The sequence below is a fragment of the Canis lupus genome, chromosome 29 (assembly GCF_048164855.1).
Source record: "Canis lupus baileyi chromosome 29, mCanLup2.hap1, whole genome shotgun sequence".
Taxonomy (NCBI): Eukaryota; Metazoa; Chordata; class Mammalia; order Carnivora; family Canidae; genus Canis; species Canis lupus.
The window spans coordinates 30,643,655-30,664,425 of record NC_132866.1 but is presented as its reverse complement, the minus strand read 5'-3'; the positions used below and the strand labels follow the sequence as shown (position 1 = coordinate 30,664,425).

At 51.5% G+C, this 20,771-nt stretch overlaps 2 protein-coding genes across 2 annotated transcripts; one reads left to right on the top strand and one right to left on the bottom strand.

Moving 5' to 3' along the window:
* Positions 1-134: 134 nt before the first annotated feature.
* LOC140621064 (proto-oncogene FRAT1-like) lies at positions 135-2,633 on the top strand. Its single transcript, XM_072805832.1, has one exon. It carries the CDS (start codon positions 209-211, stop codon positions 1,052-1,054), a length of 846 nt encoding a protein of 281 aa, XP_072661933.1. The 5' UTR covers positions 135-208; the 3' UTR covers positions 1,055-2,633.
* Positions 2,634-11,739: 9,106 nt separating this feature from the next.
* On the bottom strand, positions 11,740-13,903 carry LOC140621063 (GSK-3-binding protein FRAT2-like). The gene is given in 2 exon segments (XM_072805831.1): positions 11,740-13,240; positions 13,242-13,903. Coding segments are annotated over 2 exon segments (1,020 nt in total). The 5' UTR covers positions 13,836-13,903; the 3' UTR covers positions 11,740-12,814.
* Positions 13,904-20,771: the final 6,868 nt, after the last annotated feature.

Below are 20,771 nucleotides of genomic sequence, written 5' to 3'. Positions count from 1 at the left end.
GCTGCTGCAGGCGCGCGGCGCGAGTGCCTGGCGGGCTCCGGCTTCCGCGTCCGCCCCGGCCCGGCCCGGCCCGGCCCCGGCCCCGGCCCCGGCCTCGCCCCCGCGTCGGCCCCCGCCCCGCGCCCCGCGCCCCGCGGCCCTCCGAGCCCCGCCGGCCGCCGAGCCGCCAGCGCCGGCCGCACAGCGCCGGGTGCCCGGGCGGGGGGCCATGCCGTGCCGGAGGGAGGAGGAAGAGGAAGCCGGCGAGGAAGCGGAGGGGGAGGCGGAGGAGGAGGAGGAGGACAGCTTCCTCCTGCTGGAGCAGTCGGTGACGCTGGGCGGCTCGGGCGAGGTGGACCTGCTGGTGGCCCAGATCGGCGAGACGCTGCAGCTGGACGCGGCGCAGGACAGCCCGGCCTCCCCGTGCGCGCCCCCGGGGCCGCCGCCGCAGCCCCCGCGGCCCCCGGCGGCCGTGCGGGCGGACAAGGCCCGGCCCCCCGCGCTGCCGCTGCTTCTGCCGCCCGCGCCGGCCGAGGCGGTGGGCCCGGCGCCCCCGGGGGCCCTGCGCTGCGCCCTCGGGGACCGCGGCCGCGTGCGGGGTCGGGCTGCGCCCTACTTCGTGGCCGAGCTCGCCGCGGGCCCCAGCGCGTTGTCGCCGCTGGCCCCTCAGCCCGGCCTTGACGGGCCCTCGGGAGCGGACAAGCGGGCCGCCCCGCAGCCGCTGTCGGGCCCGTGCCGGCGGGGGTGGCTGCGGGGCGCCGCCGCCTCCCGCCGCCTCCAGCAGCGACGCGGGCCCCAGCCCGAATCCCGCACCGGCGACGACGACCCGCACCGGCTCCTGCAGCAGCTGGTGCTCTCGGGGAACCTCATCAAGGAGGCGGTGCGGAGGCTTCATTCGCGACGGCTGCAGATACACGCAAAGCTTCCCCAGCGCCCGCTCTCCGGGCCGCTGTCGGCCCCGGTGCATGAGCCCCCGTCTCCCCGCAGCCCTCGGGCGGCCTGCAGCTTCTCCGGCGCGTCCGGGAGGAGGGCGCAGCCCCGAACTGGCGACGGCGTTCCTGTCCCTGGCAGCTAACGCCCCGGGAGTGGCCACAGCGCCAGCCTCTGCCTGGAGGGCAGGGGAGCCCCCAGAGGGCTACATCCCTACTCGGACGGACTGGTGAACTCGCGTTTTGGAAGCGGGAAAATAAGCTAATGCAGACGAGGAATGGAAAAACCGCGAATGTTTTCGCGGGGAACTAATGGAGGGCCCCCGATGCGTTTGAGAAACAGAAGAACTTGGGTGCCCTGTTTGAGGCAGATTACCGAGCGCACCCCAAGCTCACATCCAGTGGTACTCCCCGTTCGGCGTGGCCAGCCCCCGCGGTGCAGCGAGCAGATCCACGCAGCCGAGCCAGTGGGACCCTCCAGCCCAGCGGCCATGTGGCCACGTTCCACGCGTCTCTGGATCGCGCGCGCCCAAAGGACGAGGGTGACCCCAGTTACTGGCTTTACCTTTTCAGGGCTGGTTCCTGATCCACTTTGGGGGAGGGGAACATGAGTCAGACCATCATTTCAGGGAGAACCTCAAACTGCCAGACTTGAAAAATTTACGACTCTTTAAAAAACCCATCTTGTGTCTTGTGGGTGCTGGTTCTTAACGCAAAACACGCGGTGCCATCAAAGGACCTTTTTTGGGAGTTGAATGGGAGTAAGGTTCGCGCTGCCCCCGCTGTGCGACGGGGGGCGGGGGCGGCTGCGCGCCGGCGAGGGGAGGCGGGGGCGGCGGTGCCGCGGCGCGGGGAGGTGGGAGTCGGCGAAGTCTTCCTCTCTGGGAGATTTTCCCTGCGTCCCCCTCCTCGGGTTCAAGGTCAGGGTTCCCCCAGCGCCCGCGGGGGTGCGGGGCTCCCGTAGAGCGGAAGAGTTGCCGGGTTCCGCCTGTGCCCGGGAGAAGCGCCCGGTGCTGTGCAAGTGCTGGAGTCTCCTAAGGACGCGCGCCCCGCGGCCGCCGCCGCTGCGGGCCGAGGGGGACGTGCCGGGCCGGTGCCCACCGCGGCCCGCCGCGCCCCGGGCTTTCAGAAAGTGGCCCGAGCCTCAGCCTGGGTCGGGCCGCCCCCGCCCCCGCCCCCACCTCCCAGCCTCGGCTCGGCTCGGCTCGGCGGTCCCACTCCAAGCGGGTGGCGCTGGCGCTCCTTGGGGCCCGGGCTGGGGGCTGGGGAGACGCCACGTGACGGGCCCTCCGGGGACACAGCCTCGCACAGCAGCTTATAATGGACTCTCCGGGGCCATTTGCAATAACAGCTGCAATTCCCTGGATACACGGAGTTGGTTTCCTCCCTCCGCCCCTCCCCCAGCCATGCCCGCTCGCCTTTGTAAGTGAAGGAAACCGAGTAGAAAATGTGACCCTCCAAACGGAGAAGCTGCAGGCTTTGCCATTGTGAGCCGTGGTGAAGTGCGTTTAGCATACTTTTCACTTACTCTTGAGGGATCTAAATCCGTTTTGTTGGTGTTTAAGTTTTAAAAGATTCAATGGCTTGTTCATCATCCAGATGTGGCTATTGAGGTATCTACACTTCGCACCGGAGTGTCTGGAATTGTGGCTATCCTGATTATAGGATTTTAACTTAACTGAAATACTTGTTTTTAATAAATGCATTGGGTTTTTTGGTTGGGGTTTTTTGTTTGGTTTTATCTTATTCTTGGCTTTCGGTGGGAAAGGTGCACAGAGCACAATTCTCTAATCCATAAACCTAAAAACACTTGAAATCCTTGTCAGCCTGGCTTGTGGATGGTAATTAGAGCGCCTTTGTGTCTGAGCAGCTCACTAGTTAAGCAGGGTCTGCGTGGCTGGGTGTGTATTGGTGCTGGCATGAAATTAAATGAAAGTGAGGTCAGGTTTTGGACCAATCCCATTCACTAAAACCTTAGAGCCCCTTGGATTACCAGTGATGGAGATGTTTTATGAAGCTGCCTCTGACTGTATTAGCAAAGGACATCAGATCGGCTGGTCACTGCAAACGGGGACTTTTTTTCTTTCTCTTGACTGTGGTCATTAAGTGGACTTGTTTCACATGCGGTCCTTAAGGCTAGGACAGCTCTTGGTTAGAGGCTGATTGGGATACAAACCCACAGTGGGAAAGCTGGCTGGCAGTGTCTGAAAGGACTCCTCTCTCTGCCCTTGGCATGTTTGTTGCCATGCTCTCCCTATGCGGTGACCTAACAGCCCATCTCTGTCCCTCCCTGAATTATGTCCCTCCCTGAGTTACTTCAGTCTGTTCCCTCCAGAAAGGAGCCACACTAGGCAACAGATGATCCAGGATTCAAGGCCACTTATTAAATGGGGTCCTTGGACAAGTTGCTCAACCCCTGTGAGCTTTGGTTTCTTCATCCGTACAATAGACAAGAAATGGAAAAAAAAAAAAAAAAAGACAAGAAATGGGATGAGGAAAAGGTTTATGGTGACTGGCACATACTGAAGATGAACAATCTCTAGTCTCTCCTCCTTCCTTCCCAGGACTGCCTTTTGGTAGGCAGACCACTAGGTCCTCAGTTTATCACAAAAGAAGACTATGCCATGATCCCAAAAATGCTTTCTAGATTGACTACTGTATGTTACAGTCCTGATTTTCTAACACCCTTTTGGGCTCCATGCCTATTGTCTGTATCTCCCCATTCAAATATACACAGCCCCTGATGGTCTATAAGAAGTACCTCCAGAGCACACCCAGCTGTTTCCCACAACCTATGCAGGAAGTGTGGGAGGCTTGTCCACTGCCACTCAGCAAGGGAAGGGTGATTATGGAGGCTCTAACATAACTGAGGAAGATGGGGTTTGTGTGTGTGTGTGGGGGGGGGGTGTCCAACAGTGCAGGTAGCTGTCACCTCTGGTCACTGAGCAAAAGTGGAAAAAAAAAAGTGGAAAGTGGTCAGGTGCTGACTTTCCCTGGCATAGGGGTATCCCTGAGGTCCTCAGCCCCACTACTTTAGTGGGCATGGGATTTCCTGGAGGTCAAAGGGTTAGGAGCAATCCAGGGCCAAACTGGCCATGATTCCATGCCACTGCACAAACTGTGCTGGCTTCTTGTAATGATTAAGGCTAGACTCAACCATGGGGCTTACCCAGTACTACTCCCTCCTTAAAAAAGGAAGACTAGGGGGATCCCTGGGTGGCACAGTGGTTTGGCGCCTGCCTTTGGCCCAGGGCGCCATCCTGGAGACCCGGGATCGAATCCCACATCGGGCTCCTGGTGCATGGAGCCTGCTTCTCCCTCTGCCTGTGTCTCTGCCTCCCTCTCTCTCTCTCTCTCTCTCTGTGACTATCATAAAAATAAAAATAAAAAAAATAAAAAAAAAAAGGAAGACTGGAGGGGCACCTAGGTGGCTCAATAGTTGAGCATCTGCCTTTGGCTCAGGTCCTGATCCCCGGGGTTCTGGGATGAGTCCTGCATCAGGCTCCCCACAGGGAGCCTGCTTCTCCCTCTGCCTATGTCTCTGCCTCTCTCTGTGTCTCTCATGAATAAATACATCTTTTTTTAATTATTTATTTATTTATGATAGTCACACAGAGAGAGAGAGAGAGAGAGAGAGGCAGAGACATAGGCAGAGGGAGAAGCAGGCTCCATGCCGGGAGCCTGACGTGGGATTCGATCCTGGGTCTCCAGGATCGCGCCCTGGTCCAAAGGCAGGCGCTAAACCGCTGCGCCACCCAGGGATCCCATGAATAAATACATCTTAAAGAAAAAAAAAAGACTGGAGAAAACTAATGTCTACTATCAGGCTATCAGGAACTTTAAATACACTATGACCCTAACTGTCCATCTTTTAAATATTCTTGCAGCTCTTACTAGTCACCCCAAAATCCTTTTTTTGGAATAGGTCAAGGTTTACACAAATGATTTTTTTTAAAATATTTAATTTATTTATTCATGAGAGACAGAGACAGAGAGGCAGATATACAGACGGAGAAGCAGGTTCCACGCAGGGAGCCCGACATGGGACTTGATCCTGGGTCTCCAGGATCACGCCCTGGGCTGAAAGCAGACACTCAACTGCTGAGCCACCCAGACTGCCCCTTAAGATATTAGACCATTTTGTAGGTGGAAAAATAGTCCAGGAAGGGGACAAGGCAGAGTGACCTACTGAAGTCACTTAATGAAGCCAAAGGCCTATCAGAGTCTAGAACACAGGTCTCTGGGCTCCCAGCTCAGGCCTCTTTCCAGTAGCCAGCCTAATACCATCACACATAGTCCAATAGTGTTCACTGCACAACTCCACACATAGACTACAATGTGAATGACACCCCTGCCCTTGTCCAACATGGTAGCCCTGCCACCGGAACCTGGAAGAAACTACCCCAGATTGCTCGGCTGACCTAGGGAAAGCCAGGTATGCCACAACCATTATCTTTCAAAATAATGTTCAGCATCCTATGAAGACAGCTAACTGGCCACAGAAAATGACCCGGATGAGATAAAAGACCAAGCTAGAAAGTCAATGAAAAAAAATAAAACACAGAAAGTGTCAAATAAATGATGTGAAGAAAAGAATGGCATGCCTCTGAGAGGACTGCAGAGACTGCCACCCCAAGATTCCATTCTAAATTAGGCAAAAATGCTACAATATTTGGATTCAATTTTCACCCTTCCCTTTTCAGCTCATAAGCAGAGACATGGAACGAAGATCAGACACCACTTTCCTATCCAGCAAAGTCTGTGTTGAACCCTGTGATTCCTTCCTTCCAATCAGGAAAGAGTTACCCTGGCAACCAAATTACTAACTCACTCAATTAGCTCCCCCCTCTTCCACCAATGCTCAGTAATCACAGAATGTCAGCCCAGGGAGAGCTCAGCCTTAGGCGGTCTAGTGCTATGCCTCGTTTAGCGATGGAAGCCCAGAGTGGTGCGCTCCCCGGAACACCGTGCAGGCTGGTACAGGCAAAGGGACAAAACCTTTCCCATGCAGCACGTCCTCCTGGTCTTCCATCCATAACTGAACCGGAGAACAAGTGACCTACCCTTAACAGTTTCCCAGAAGGCATGATAGATAAGAGCACAGGCTTTGCAGGCAGCCCCACTGCCTCCACACAGGCATCTGTGTGATTTGGGGCAGGGTCCTTAATCTCAATGATCTCAATGAACTCATCTGCAAAATGGGGGTTAGAAAAGAGCCTTATCTTGAAAAATGATGTGAGTATTCAATTAGATAATGTAAGGGAAGCAAATAGTAAACACTCAAATAATAAAACATCATTTCTGGAAGCTATTGCATGAAGGCCACTACTTTGTTTTCTGTGGAAAATCCTACCTTTTAAAGACTTATTCAGTCTGTTTCTTAAAAAGCATAAACCTGTTTCCTCTGAAGACCAGTCGCTTGAGTACACACCCTTGTTGTATAGGTAAGTGCTAAGGCAAGAATGGAAGAAGGGAATACTCAGTCTATACTCAGAGATTTAGTCTCAAAAGGGTGGCAGTCCCCTTCCTCCCAAACCTTGAAAGCCAATCAGGATTGGGGCTGGTAGAGCCAGAGGAGCAGGAAATATTACAAAGGGGAGGGTTTGTGCTGAGAACAGCCTTGGACAACAGCTCTTAATGCCTCCATCAGAAAAACCATTCCCTTCTAATTCAGATTCAACACTCAGCTGAAGTTCTGTGTGCCCACCCTGTCCACTTTTGTTCATAATTTGTACTGAGAAAAAGCAGGCAATTTCTTCGCAGGGAGTGATCTCAGAGTTCATTTTGTTCTTACTCTTCATTTTATTTACTCATCATAGGGTTATCTTAGGAGCTCATATATGAATGTCTTCTTTTTCCAAAGAGATTAGCTATTCTTTGATGGCAGAGGACAAGATGAGGAGAATGTGTTGGGCAGATTATCAGGCCACTGGGCATGGGGGATGGTCTGAAGTTGGGGAGAACATTTATGGTCAGCTGTTATAACATCCAGGCACCAGGTGATAAGGGCCTTGGTGGAAAGAGAGAGGAAAAGACAAGAAAGACACATTTTGAAAAGAAACAAAAAACAAAACCCATAGGCCTCCATATAGTACCCCGCTGCATCTAAAATATCTGTTCTAGAGCAGTACATACTGCCTGGGGGGCAATTTTGGTGCTTTCCTTTAAAGCTCCTTCCTGTGCCTTTGGGCAGGTAGGTGACTTCACCTAACCTAACCTTGAGTTCCTCATTTGTGACTTCGGATGGTAATCAAGTCTCTGTCTCACAGAGTTGTGAGGATTCACTGAGCTAATGCTAGTAAAAATGCTGAGGCCACTGCCTGAAACAGAGCTGCATTTAGTAACGCTGCCTGGGTATTGGCATTTCGTAAATATTTGCAGAGCAAACAAACGGGGCAATTTCAACAGACTTGTAGGAGGACTGGGGTGCTTGGGGTGAGGAGTTGTGGTTCCTAGAAGTTCAAAGAAGATGGAAAGGGAAGGACAGCAGCTAAAAAAGAAAAACTGAGCCAAGGGAAGGGTTTGCTCAACCAGGAGAGATCTGTGCATGTCTGACTGTCACCAGGGGACATGCAGGGGGAGAAACCAAGGGGAAGATGCTCTAAGGGATAAGGCTGCCTGAGGCGGCAGGAAGGCACAGGTGCCCAGTCTGGCCAGGTTTGAACGGCAGGGGTCAGGGAGGTTATAGGGATGGCTGTCCCACTTTGATTTTTTTTTTTTTTTTAATTTATGATAGAGAGAGAGAGAGAGAGAGAGAGAGAGAGAGGCAGAGACACAGGCAGAGGGAGAAGCAGGCTCCATGCACCGGGAGCCTGATGTGGGATTCGATCCCGGGTCTCCAGGATCGCGCCCTGGGCCAAAGGCAGGCGCCAAACCGCTGCGCCACCCAGGGATCCCGGCTGTCCCACTTTGTCACAAACTGTCCTACCACAGTGGGCCAGGAGCCTGACAGTTGGCTGCTGAGACCCGTGTGCGTGCCTGGGATTGCTGGGTATGCCTGTCGTTCTTGTGTGAAGGAATCCTTCTCTGCAACTTACGCCACAATAGAATGGAAGCTAAGTCTCATATCAAGGAGTTTATGAACTGCTCCCCCTTATCAATTAACTGACTCATAGGAGGCAAAATTCACAACCCCCAACTGATAGGCTGTTCAGGCAGTTTGTTTGACTTATTGATTTGGGTGGGTTAAAAAAAAAATCACCAGCTGGTTATCATGTTACCTTTGGCCTGCCTTTTGCCTGTTTCTCCTTTACTAAATTAGATTCCACAAACTAACATGGGAAAGAAAACCGATTTCCTAGGTTTTCCCAAAAATCATCCCCAGACTGGAGTCATAATCACCTTTCTCCAGATGTACCATAAATAGTACTTTGCTTCAGCTGGGTTAAGGAGGGGAAGAACTCACAATGCAGATGTTCAAAACACATCTTAATAGTGCCGATGAGGGAAATTGCGTAACTTCAGAGTGTGAAAAAGATAGTGAAAGTCACTGAGCAAGTTCTGATTCCATATACCCTGGACCTAACCAGAGGATGTACACAGAGATAATGCAGACACAGCATTACCTGTTTGTGTACGGCCGTGTGCGTGTGTAGACACACTCACATACCCACCATCCCTTGCTGTCCACCCGTCAGCCTCCCTCGACTCCACTCTTACTTTGTCTCCATACCTATTACTTACTTTTCTCCTCCCATATTGATGTGATGAGTCGGTCTTCCTAAAGTACTTAGAACAGAGCCTGGCACGTGGCAAGCCTACATACATTAGCTGGTGTTAATAGAGCTTCCCCTCTTAGTCCTAACAGCCGAATCCTTATCTTCAGTCCTGCTTGCTCTCTCCAACTTCTAGTCACTTATGAGTCACCAGGCTGCTGTCCCTCTAACTTCCCACATCAAACTCCTAATCAAGCCCCATCCCCCACTCCAACCACCAGCTTCTGCTTGCCACTTCCCTATTGTTCTGGACCTTCTGGGCTCAAGACTTGCAGAACGTTACCAGGGAAACCTAGGCCCCAGCTCTTTCAGAAGATGAGAGGTGCCTCAATTCGGCCAGCTTCCACACCCCCAGTTCTGTGCCCAACCACTCCATGGGGCCAGGGAATATCCCAGCCACAGTCATTCCTGGGCCAAGTACTAGAAATGGGCTATCCCAAGCTGCAGGCCCTTGGAAATGGCCATTGCCTCAACACACAGACACTTGCCCAGGGGGGAGGCAAGATCAGCTTTAAGGGCTGTTGAGTTCAGACCCTGCTCTACCACTAATGATTCCTACCTCTCCCCATTATAAAGAGCAAAGCAACATCTTATATAAAAAGGTGCCAATAGGGATCCCTGAGTGGCGCAGCGGTTTAGCGCCTGCCTTTGGCCCAGGGCGCGATCCTGGAGATCCGGGATTGAATCCCACGTCGGGCTCCCGGTGCATGGAGCCTGCTTCTCTCTCTGCCTCTCTCTCTCTCTCTGTGTGTGTGATTATCATAAATAAAAAATTAAAAAATATGGGATCCCTGGGTGGCGCAGCGGTTTGGCGCCTGCCTTCGGCCCAGGGCGCAATCCTGGAGACCCGGGATCGAATCCCACATCGGGCTCCCGGTGCATGGAGCCTGCTTCTCCCTCTGCCTGTGTCTCTGCCTCTCTCTCTCTCTCTCTCTGTGACTATCATAAATAAATAAAAATTTAAAAAAAAATTTAAAAAAAAAAAAAATTAAAAAATATTAAAAAAAAAAGTGCCAATGGAGTGCCTGCCCTCAACAAAGATCACTTCTCTTTCCCTCTACCTTGCTTCTCAGGTGCTGCAGATCTTTTCTCCCTGTCTGCAGACACCATTCTAACTTCATCCCTGAATGCGGCTCTGGCCATAGTGCAGTCCCACTGGATATGTGCACTGGGTGAGACTGCGCCTTGGCCCTATGTCCTCATCTAACAACTTAAGGTTCTAAGCGCAGAAGCCATATACCACTTGTATCTGTACTTCTTTTATGCAATTCCTACCACCTTATATAAAGGCTTTGGCCCCAAATCTGCTTGTGAATTCTTCCAGGATGTCTCAAACCCTGCCCCCATCCCAGATCCCCAGGGCCTTGCACATCCGTGGCTGGCATTCAAGAGAATTTTGAGACTAGTGATGCTACTGTGTTAAGGTACTTGGTGGGTCAAGGTCTGTGGATGCTCCTAAGAAAACGTAATAATCCAACATGGGAGAAAATGGGGTCAAGAAAGTCTTATACATGGGACACATGGTTGGCTCAGTGGTTGAACATTTGCCTTTGGTTCAAGGCATGGTCTCCGAATCCCAGGATCTAGTTCCCCCAACAGGCTCCCCATAGGGAGCCTGCTTCTCCCTCTGCCTGTGTCTCATGAATAAATAAAATCTTAAAAACAGGAGATCTCAGAACCAGGCTGCCTGGGTTCCAAATCCCAGCGAGTCTACTTAAAAGGAGGTGACTTCCAGCAAACCACTTAATTTCCTGGGCTTCAGTGTCCCCATCTATAAAATGGAGAAAACAGGGATCCCTGGGTGGCGCAGCGGTTTGGCGCCTGCCTTTGGCTCAGGGCGCGATCCTGGAGACCTGGGATCGACTCCCACGTCGGGCTCCCGGTGCATGGAGCCTGCTTTTCCCTCTGCCTGTGTCTCTGCCTCTCTCTCTCTCTGTGTGACTGTCATAAGTAAAATTAAAAAAAAATATTATAAAAAATAAAATAAAATAAAATAAAATAAAATGGAGAAAACAGTGCCTACCTCATAGCCCATAAAACCATGACATAATGATAGTTTTCTTCAATCCTGGCACCCAGAATAGTACTTGGCTCACATGTGCCCAGTGAATACTAACCCCAGAATGATGAAACAGAGGGACACACTGGTTTAGGTTATATGTAGGTGGCCTTCTGGAAAGGGTTAGAGAGGGACTTGTAGGGTAAAAAAAGGGCTGGGGACCACTTGTGCTCACTGTGGCTCAAGTTAGCGAGGGCAAGCTGGGCACATTTGGTACAGACATGAGCCCCCTAATGGAAGGGACAGTGGTGGTGCTAAGAATTAGCCGCTATCATCTTTTGAACATGTATGTTATCCCAGACATCCAGATCTTCATTGAATCCTCCCAACTACCCTATAAGTAGTATTGTTGTATTAACGAGAAGGAAAGAGCACAGAGCAGTGACTCGCTAGTTAGGACACAGCTGATGAGCAGAGCTGAGTTACTGAGCTCCAGCGTGGGCAAGTGGTGTACAGGCCAGGGAGGAAGAGGTGCTACGCACGGGAGGACCCAAGAGCGCTGGCTGGCAGTAGGAAGGGACTCAATCAACTCCCATGCCTAGAGAAGATGGGCCTGAGGACAGGAAACTTTCAGTTCATATAACCCTGTCTGCTCTAACGGAGCCAAACGCATGGCTGTAAAACTGTTTTTCCTTTCCTAACCTGTAGCTCAGAACTGGGTCCGAGGTGAGAGAGGAAACAAGATGGCTTTGGCTGTGCCCTCCCCATTCTGCACACACAAAAATCCAGATGAAAATCAACTCCCTCCAACCCTCCAGACACAGCAAGTCACTTGGCCTCTGCCCTCCAACCCAGAAAACATTTCTGGAATATGTTCCTATTTCACAAAGGGAATGGAAGCCCATCTAGCAGGTTTCAAAAACCTGGACTTAATTTGCTGATCTCGAGGGACATCAACCCAGAAACAATGAAGCACAGCAGCCCGACCAATATTCTATGCCCAGCAAAGCTGGCTGCAATCATTTGCCCAGGTACCCCTGAGGACACTATACGTTTATTAAGATATCACTTACGTGTTTTTCTTTCCCCCACCTTCCACCAAAAAGCCAAACCATGCTCCAAAACAAAAACCAAATTTATTCAGCATACATCTTAATTAAGAAATCCTATAAATCAGGACCACCACAATTTCTGACACTCCGGTGCGAAGTGTACGTCAATAGCTACATCTGGAGGATGAACAAGCCATTGAATCTGTTTTTTTAAAATTGGTTTAGCTACCTTTAGTTTGGGAGTGGCACTTTTACTTAAAGTGCCATCAAGTTTCACAAGGGTAAAGCCAGTGGGTTCTCCTCTCGGAGAGTCACATTTTAAACAAGATTTCAGTCACTCAGAAGAAGAGCTGGTGACAGGAGGAAACTGTGAGGGATGAGGACCCATGAAGTCTCAGGCCTGCGGCTCCACAGACAGCCAAAACAGCAGAAAAATGTCCAGGGTCTCATCTATCCCATGCAGACACCAGAAAGGGTGGGATAAGAAAGTAGGGCTGGGAAGACAGGGGAGACAGTCTAGGACTGTTTCTGAGAAAGCTCATGGCATGGCCAACAAGAGTGCCCTATGAGAGGAGTAGTTCTGGAAAGAGGAAAACAAAAAACAAATAACTCTCCCCAGTCCCTCTCTGCCTCTTTGTGTCCTCGGTAGACTCCAAGAGGTAGCAAAGCAGACAGGGCTCTTGGAGCAAGAGAAAGAAAAGACATGGGGGTGACTTTAGCTCTCCCAGGAACCCCGCAGCCTTTTGCACAGGGCATACTGTGACCTTGAACCACAGGTGGCAAGGTCAAGTCAGTTAAAAGTCCACATTCAACTCCAACTCTACCCACCTTCAAAATTGTCCATCTCCCTCTAATCCCCTAACCGGAGCTCACATCTCCCACCGCCACCAAACGCCAATTAGAGGGGAAGGAGGGGGTGAGGCAACCCACCCACCAGCAAGCTTTTACATTCTTCTTTCTTTCCTCCGGAATTTCTTTGCACAGCAATTGTTAGCACCACTTCCACTGAGCTCTTCCACCGGAAAATAAAATGTATGCGTATCATTAGTTTTCAAGTATTGTTGTAAAACCCTGGCGATACCCGCCCCTTGGAGCCCTGTCTTTAACCAATCCAAGCACACGACACCCCCAAGGGCTAGGTCAGGTACAAGTCGATGCAAGTAGCTGCCACAGTTCTCCCGGTTTATCCCTGGTCCTTGGCCCCGAGGTGCAGGCGGACACGCTCACACGGCACGTCTGCGCCCTGGCCGGTGCACTTTTCCACGCTCGTGTTCCCCGACAGCCTCGCCGGGGCCGGGAACTTCTGGCCTCGAGGTCTCCCCACGCGTCTCCCCGCAGCCTGGGCGGTCGCTCCCAGGGTGGCGGCGGCGGCGGCGGCGGCTTCAGCTCCGGGCTGGCGAGGGCGGGGCGCTGTCGGGTCTGCGCAGCGGCGTCCCCTTCCTCCTCCGGGCGCCCCGGGTCAGTGCAAGGCGCCGGAGGGCTGCAGGGCGACAGGGTCCGGTGCGCTGCGGCCGCCGGGCCCAGAGGCGCTCGCGGGGCCCGTGGCTGCCACCGCGGCGACGGCTCGCTGGAGCCTCCGCACCGCCTCCTTGATGAGGTTCCCCGAGAGCACCAGCTGCTGCAGGAGCCGGTGCGGGTCGTCGTCGCGGGCGCGCGTCCCGGCTGGGGGCCATCGTCGCTGCTGCAGACGGCGGGAGGCAACGGCGCCCCGCAGCCACCCTCGCCGGCACGGCCCGGGCAGCGCGCTGGGGCCCGCGGCGAGCTCGGCCACGAAGTAGGGCGCAGCCCGACCCCGCACGCGGCCGCGGTCCCCGAGGGCGCAGCGCAGGGCCCCCGGGGGCGCCGGGCCCACCGCCTCGGCCGGCGCGGGCGGCAGAAGCAGCGGCAGCGCGGGGGGCCGGGCCTTGTCCGCCCGCACGGCCGCCGGGGGCCGCGGGGGCTGCGGCGGCGGCCCCGGGGGCGCGCACGGGGAGGCCGGGCTGTCCTGCGCCGCGTCCAGCTGCAGCGTCTCGCCGATCTGGGCCACCAGCAGGTCCACCTCGCCCGAGCCGCCCAGCGTCACCGACTGCTCCAGCAGGAGGAAGCTGTCCTCCTCCTCCTCCTCCGCCTCCCCCTCCGCTTCCTCGCCGGCTTCCTCTTCCTCCTCCCTCCGGCACGGCATGGCCCCCCGCCCGGGCACCCGGCGCTGTGCGGCCGGCGCTGGCGGCTCGGCGGCCGGCGGGGCTCGGAGGGCCGCGGGGCGCGGGGCGCGGGGCGCGGGGCGGGGGCCGACGCGGGGGCGAGGCCGGGGCCGGGCCGGGCCGGGCCGGGCCGGGGCGGACGCGGAAGCCGGAGCCCGCCAGGCACTCGCGCCGCGCGCCTGCAGCAGCGGGAGCCGGAATCCTACCGGCTCGGGTTGATTTGTAAACAATGGGTGACGTCGCGGCCGGGCCCTACCACCGCGCCGGGCCGGGGGGGCGGGGTACGGCTGGGGGCGGGGCGCGGCGGCGTGGGCGGGGCAGGGCCGCGGCGGGAGCCTTCGGGCATTTGCCCTCCGTCCCTCCGCAGGACGGGCCCGGGAGCGGGGACGGCTGCGTACTTCCTCCGCCGGGCTGAGAGCACGAGAGAACGCGGACTCTGAGGTGCTCTGCGTTGGTTTCTCCCACTCGCGGCCACACCCACCCCCACGCCCCGCCCCTCCCCCTCCGGCGCGTCCTCGCTCCCCACGTGTCCGCAACGCTAGGCCCGCCCCGCTCCTCCCCCGCGCGCCCGCAGTCACCCGGGCCTGGAGGGGAGGGGAGGGGAGGGGAGGGCTCCGCGGGCGGTCCGGCCTCGCCGCGGGGGGGCGGGCGGGGGGTGCAGGGGACTTCGCAGGGAGGACCGGGGCCTAGCGGGTGCGGTGTCTGCGACCTCCCGTCTGCTTAGTCCTCGAGTCCCCAGTGACCCAGGGAGAGAAGGACGCACCACCGCATGGCTAAACAGTTGATTTTGTTCATTAAAAAAAAAAAAAGTCAAATAGAAATAAATACAGGACGGTGGGGAAAAAAAAAATCCCTATAATCACAGGACTACAACTTGTTCACATTAAAAATTTTGTTTTCCTTTCCAGCCTTTCTCTAGCAAAAGTGTATTATACAAACAACCACACGTACAGTGTTTCATGCGTTTCCACTTATTACACCATAAATAGTGTTCGTGTTATTGGGTGCACTTTGAAAACCGATCATGATTACAGAAGTTTCCATCAAGTTGCTGTTCTGTTCCATAAATTATCTTATAATTCCCTTGGCGTTTCACCACTCTTCGTGTGTGACTGACATTTATTTTCGTGTCCTAAGACGTATTCCCAGGAGTGGAATCTTAGGTCAAGTGATATGGATTCTTTTTTGTAAACAATTTTATTTATTCATTCATGAGAGACACACACACACACACACAGAGGCAGAGGGAGAAACAGGCTCCACGCAGGGAGCCTGACGCGGGACTCGATCCCAGCTCTCCAGGATCACACCCCGGGCTTCAGGCGGCGCTACACCGCTGCGCCACCGGGGCTGCCCATGAAATGGATGTTTTAACGTTTCTGATAAACGTATTAAACTGCTTTCCAAGAGTTGAGTACATTTACTCTCCCATCAAGTAATGTTATTTCAGTATTACAGTTTAAAAAAATTTTTTCCCCGGATTTCATAGGTGAGACCGACATCTCCCTTGTATTTTCATACCTTTGATTTTTAGTTAGGTAGAGCAGTTTTCAAAATATTAACCAATTGTACTTCCTTTTTTTTGAATTGTCTGTTTCCTAGTAAGTTTTTCCTTTTGAGCTTTTCTTATGTATTTGCATGACTCCTCTACATACCAGAAATTAAGTTAACCCTTTTCTTTCACATTTTGCTCTATTTCTTCAGGTTTTCATTGGCCCTGTACAGGGCCATTTTTTCCTGCACTGAAACATCACAAATTTTAATGTAGCCGAATCTACAAAATCCTTTTCCTTGAGGCTTCTAACACAATGCTAAATTTAGAGTCTTCTTATCTCCAGAAAGTTATTAAATATTCAGTTCTATTTTCCTTAGTTTTTTTTTTTTTTTTTTTAATGCCTTGGGTTTTTTGTTTTTTGCTTTCCAAATCCATCTGGGATTAATTTTGGTCTCTAGTGTAGGGAGACTATATGAATTTTTTTTTCCCCAGAGACGTTGTTGGTCAGGGCTCTATGTCCTCATTAGAACAGAGGTGGGTGGGTAGTATAAACACAAGCTCTGTCCTGGTGAGCTCCTAGTTGCTAGTTAAACTGATGGTTATGAGGACTGGGGTGGGGCTGGGAATATTTTGATGCGTCTGTTGTGTGGAGCCAAAAGAGCCCTGAACAGGTTGTACAAAAATCTAGATTGAAGTCTCTCATCCCTGCCACATCCGGGGTGTGTGGCTCCTGGCAAATCAGTTTACAAGTGTTTTCACTTGTAAAATGGAAAAATAATCCCTGCCCTGCCTCCCTCTGAGGATTGTTTTCAGGATCAAATGAGATAATGGGAACAGGCTTTGTCAGGCATTACACAAATGTAATGTGGGATTAGGTCCAATGATTTACTAACAGAGGCCTGGCTCAATTCCAGTGATTCCCCCAGGGAAACAGCTAATATATTAATGATAAATGTTCCCCCTTGCAGCCCACTAAGTAAAATGTACCCTGAAGGCATCACTTCCTTGAATTTACCCTTGATTTCTGCCTCTTGTCTACCCTGACCTGTGTTTATTTGAGGCCTTCTGAAGTCAGCCCAGAAGCTCCCAAGTCCCGAAGTATGTCACCACAGCTAGTTTTGCAGGTTTTGGTGACAGATCCTTTCCCAACTGGCAGCCTTCCTCCTCCGTCTCCATGGAGGGCTCTTCACACACTTACTGATGAGGATTGGAAGCCATTTCCCCCAGAGAGAGTGATTCTCGTTTCATTCTGATGGTACTTACTGGAGAATTTCATGGGAATAAAAATTAGGGGAGGGCTTAAGGATTTCACTAGAGTTAAATGGTGATTTTTCCCCTCCTCTCTGTAAGAAGATGCCTGCCTGTAAGTAGAGAAAAGCTGTTTTATGCTCCATTGACTTTAAACATTAATGGGGCTGGTATAGCTATTGTCTCTAACCCAGCATCCCTGGAAGTCGTTTCTGTCTTCTTGTCAGGGTAATTCCCATAGTGTTCTTAGTACTATAGGAAATGGAGCTTTGAGATGACAGTCTTTTAAAAATCTTTCCTTTGTAATGTTGCTTTTGTGTGGAGATTGCTATGTAAATATGCCGGGGCTTGGTTATTATACTCTTCATTATAGACATGAATTCATTAGAGAAGACCAACTCCATTTTCTGGGGCCACTTCTCTGGGGAGCTCTGAGAAAAGGAAGTGCTATGCTGGACCAGTGGGAGGCAGAGAAACGTCCTGGATTAGGAATCAAAATACAAGATGCTAGAGAGGCTCAGAGGCAATTAAAAGTAATGAGAGGGCATCAAGAAGGGACTCGATGAGAGCTGTGTACTGGGCATGGTGGCTGCCTGCCTGCCTAAAAAGAGATGCTCACGGAGGGTATTCAGAACCAGCCGTGGAAGGATGCAGAATTCAAGGTTTTCTGCATTAGTCTACACTGCATGGAAATCTTCCCCAAGGACTTGCTTTCCACATGGACTTTGCTTTAAGTTACCTGCACTCAGAGATACCATCTGGGGTACAGTGGGATGGACACAAGGCTTATAATCCCATCTGGATCCAGAAACTTTATCCTTTTGTGCCTCAGATTCAGAATGTGTAGAAGTGTAAGTACTATATTACATGAGGACAGGTATAGGAAGGCTGAGGACATGGCCCTTCAGGGTGATATTGGCGTTAGGCTCTGGGGGATAGAACTAATCCTAGTGATGTTTAAATTTAAAATAAGGCAAATTCTGTGGGCCATCAGCAGATAAATGGATAGACAAATTGTGGCATATCCACACAATGGAATATTATTCAGCCATGAAGAGAATGCTGACAGGCTACATTATGCTAAGTTAAAGAAGCCAGACACAAGGTCATGTATGATCCAACTAAATGAAACATCCAGAAGAGGTCATTCATATAGCCAGAAAGCAGATTGGTGGTTACAGAGGTCTAGGGGGTGGTAATGTGTAGGGCTGCTGATGGATACAAGACTTTCTTTTGGGAAACTGAAGATATTTTGGAACTTGGTAGAGTGTGGCCACACAACACTGTGGATGTACTAAATGTCACTGATTTGTACGCTCTAAAATGACTAATCTAAGGGGGGACCTGGGTGGCACAGTCAGTTAATCATCTAACTCTTGATTTCATCTCAGGTCAAGATCTCAGGGTCATGAGATCAAGCCCTGCATTGGGGGTCCATGCTCAGTGGAGAGTCTGCTTCTCTCTCTCTCTGCCTTTTCCTCTGCTCATGCTCTCTCTTAAATAAATAAATCTTAATTTTTTTTTTTTTTTTTTTTTGCCTTGGGATGCCTGGATGGTTCAGTGGTTGAACGTCTGCCTTCGGCTCAGGATGTGATCATGGGTTCCAAGATCGAGTACCGACCGCATCGAGCTCCCCACAGGAAGCCTCCTTCTCCCTCTGCCTATATCTCTGCCTCTGTCTCTCATGAATAAATAAATAAAATATTTAAAAAAAAATTTTTGCCTTGGACACAACTGTAAGTTCAGACAAAAATCAATGGTTGCCAAGAGTTAAGAGAGGAGTTCAGGAGAATTTTGGACAGTGATGGAGCCTGATTGTGGTGACAGTCACATCTATATAGAGGTCTTAAAACTCAGAATTTGTACATCAAAACAACAAAAGAAACCATGAACACACATATACCATATATTTATTATAGTGGTGGTTGCATGGGGGCATACATTTATCAAAACTCAATGAACACTTAAGATGGATAAATCCGTCATATGTAAATTATACCTCAATAAAGTTTATTTTTGTATTATTTATTTATTTGGAGAGAGAGAGAGAACACGAGTAGGGGGATGGGCAGAAGGAGAAACCCTGCTGAGCATGGAGCCTGTTGTGGGGCTCTACATGAGGCTCCACATGGGGCTCGGGGCTTGACATGGGATTTGACATGGGGCTTGATCCCAGGACCCTGAGATAATGACCTGAGCTGAAGTCAGACACTTAACTAAACCTCTCAGGCACCCCCAAAAGGTTGATTTTTTAAAAATTTGCCTTGGGGCATGAAGGCCATATGCCCTATGAATTCTCTATAAGCCACATCGTATGAGGAAGTAGGAACTATGACAAATGGGCTGCTGGCCATGAGCCAGCACAGGCCTCATGGGGAGAAATGGGCAGGGTTGCCATGGTTGGGGCTAACTTTGGGAGGCTACCATTCTATCACCTGACACATTAAAGAACACCTACAGTGTCCTAGGTACTATGCCTATTTCTAAGGCCACATAGCAACAAACACTGGAGGCAGTCCTTACAAAGCTTAAGACTCTGTGGTAGACAAAATAATGGCCCTCCAAAAATGTCTATGCCTAATCCCTGGGCCCTGTGAATATGTGACTTTACTTGGCAAAGGGGACTGTGCAGATGTGATTAAGTCAAAGATTTTGAGACGTGGAGTTTATCCCGGATTATCTAGGTGGGTCCAATGTAATCACAAGGGTCCTTTTAAGAGGGAGGAAGAATGGGATCCCTGGGTGGCGCAGCGGTTTAGCGCCTGCCTTTGGCCCAGGGCGCGATCCTGGAGACCTGGGATCGAATCCCACGTCGGGCTCCCGGTGCATGGAGCCTGCTTCTCCCTCTGCCTGTGTCTCTGCCTCTCTCTCTCTCTCTCTGTGACTATCATAAATAAATAAAAATTAAAAAAAAATAAGAGGGAGGAAGAAGGGTCAGGGTCAGAGAAGGAGATGCAGAGGTTGAAGGGCTGTGATTGTTGACTTTGATGATGGAAGGTCTATGAGGCAAGGAGTACAGGAACTCCCTAATGCTGGAAAAGGCAATGAAACAGACCCCTCTCCACCCCAGAGCCTCCAGAAGGAAGCACAGCCCTGCTGACAGCTTGATTTTTAACCCAATAAGACCCACTTCAGACCTGACACTAGAACTGTAAGAAAATCAATTTATATCGTTTTAAGACGCTAAATTCCTGGTAATCTGTTACAGAACCAATAGGAAACTAATACACATTCTAACACAGAAAAATGTGTAAATAAAACATTACTGTACCCTACCTTAAATATGGGTTATAAAAAGATTGGCTTCCAAGTGTAATGGCTGAACCCAAAAGGAGGAGCTCAACTGGGTCATAATGAGTTAGGAAATACTTTCTGTGAAAGTGACTCGGGCTGACACTAAAGGATGGTGTGGCAGTGTTCACAAAACCCATTCCTGGGCAGCCCCGGTGGCTTAGCGGTTTAGCGCTGCCTTCAGCCCAGGGCCTGATCCTGGAGACCCAGGATCGAGTCCCACATTGGGCTCCCAGCATGGAGCCTGCTTCTCCCTTTGCCTGTGTCTCTGCCTCTCTCTCTCTCTGTGTGTCTCTAATAAATAAATTTTAAAAATCTTTAAAAAAAAAACAAAAACCCATTCCTTCTTTTCTCGGAACATAGCTAGAATGTTGCCCAGACTCCTTTGCAGTGAAGTGTAGCCAAATGACTGAGTTCTAGCTAGTGAAATGTGAGCAAAAACAATGTGTACTGACCCATAAAAACCTCCCTTATATGATTATCCAGCGCTCTTGGCTATTGTGCTGACAGTCTGTCAATGCTTGGGGCGATCTTGGAGGCCACACAGAGAAGGTGCAGCTACCATTTCCCTCACCAGCACACAGCATCCAGGATTATCAATCCAGATTATTAGGAGAACCTGAAAACAACTTTGCATTATGCACTGAAGTTCTGAGATTTGTTATAGTGTCTGGCACCACGCTAACCAACAGAGATGGGGAAAGGCTGAGAGGGGAAGAAGAAGAAGTGGGGAGAGCAGTACAGCTAAGCAACTCGGACAAGGTCAGGGTGGTTGGAAGTGAGTGGCAGAGATGAGAAGGGGGATATGTGAAGGATAGGGATGCTGCGCTGCTGAGCACTAGGTCAGCTTGTGGGCACAGGGGCATAAGGGGACCTGATTGGT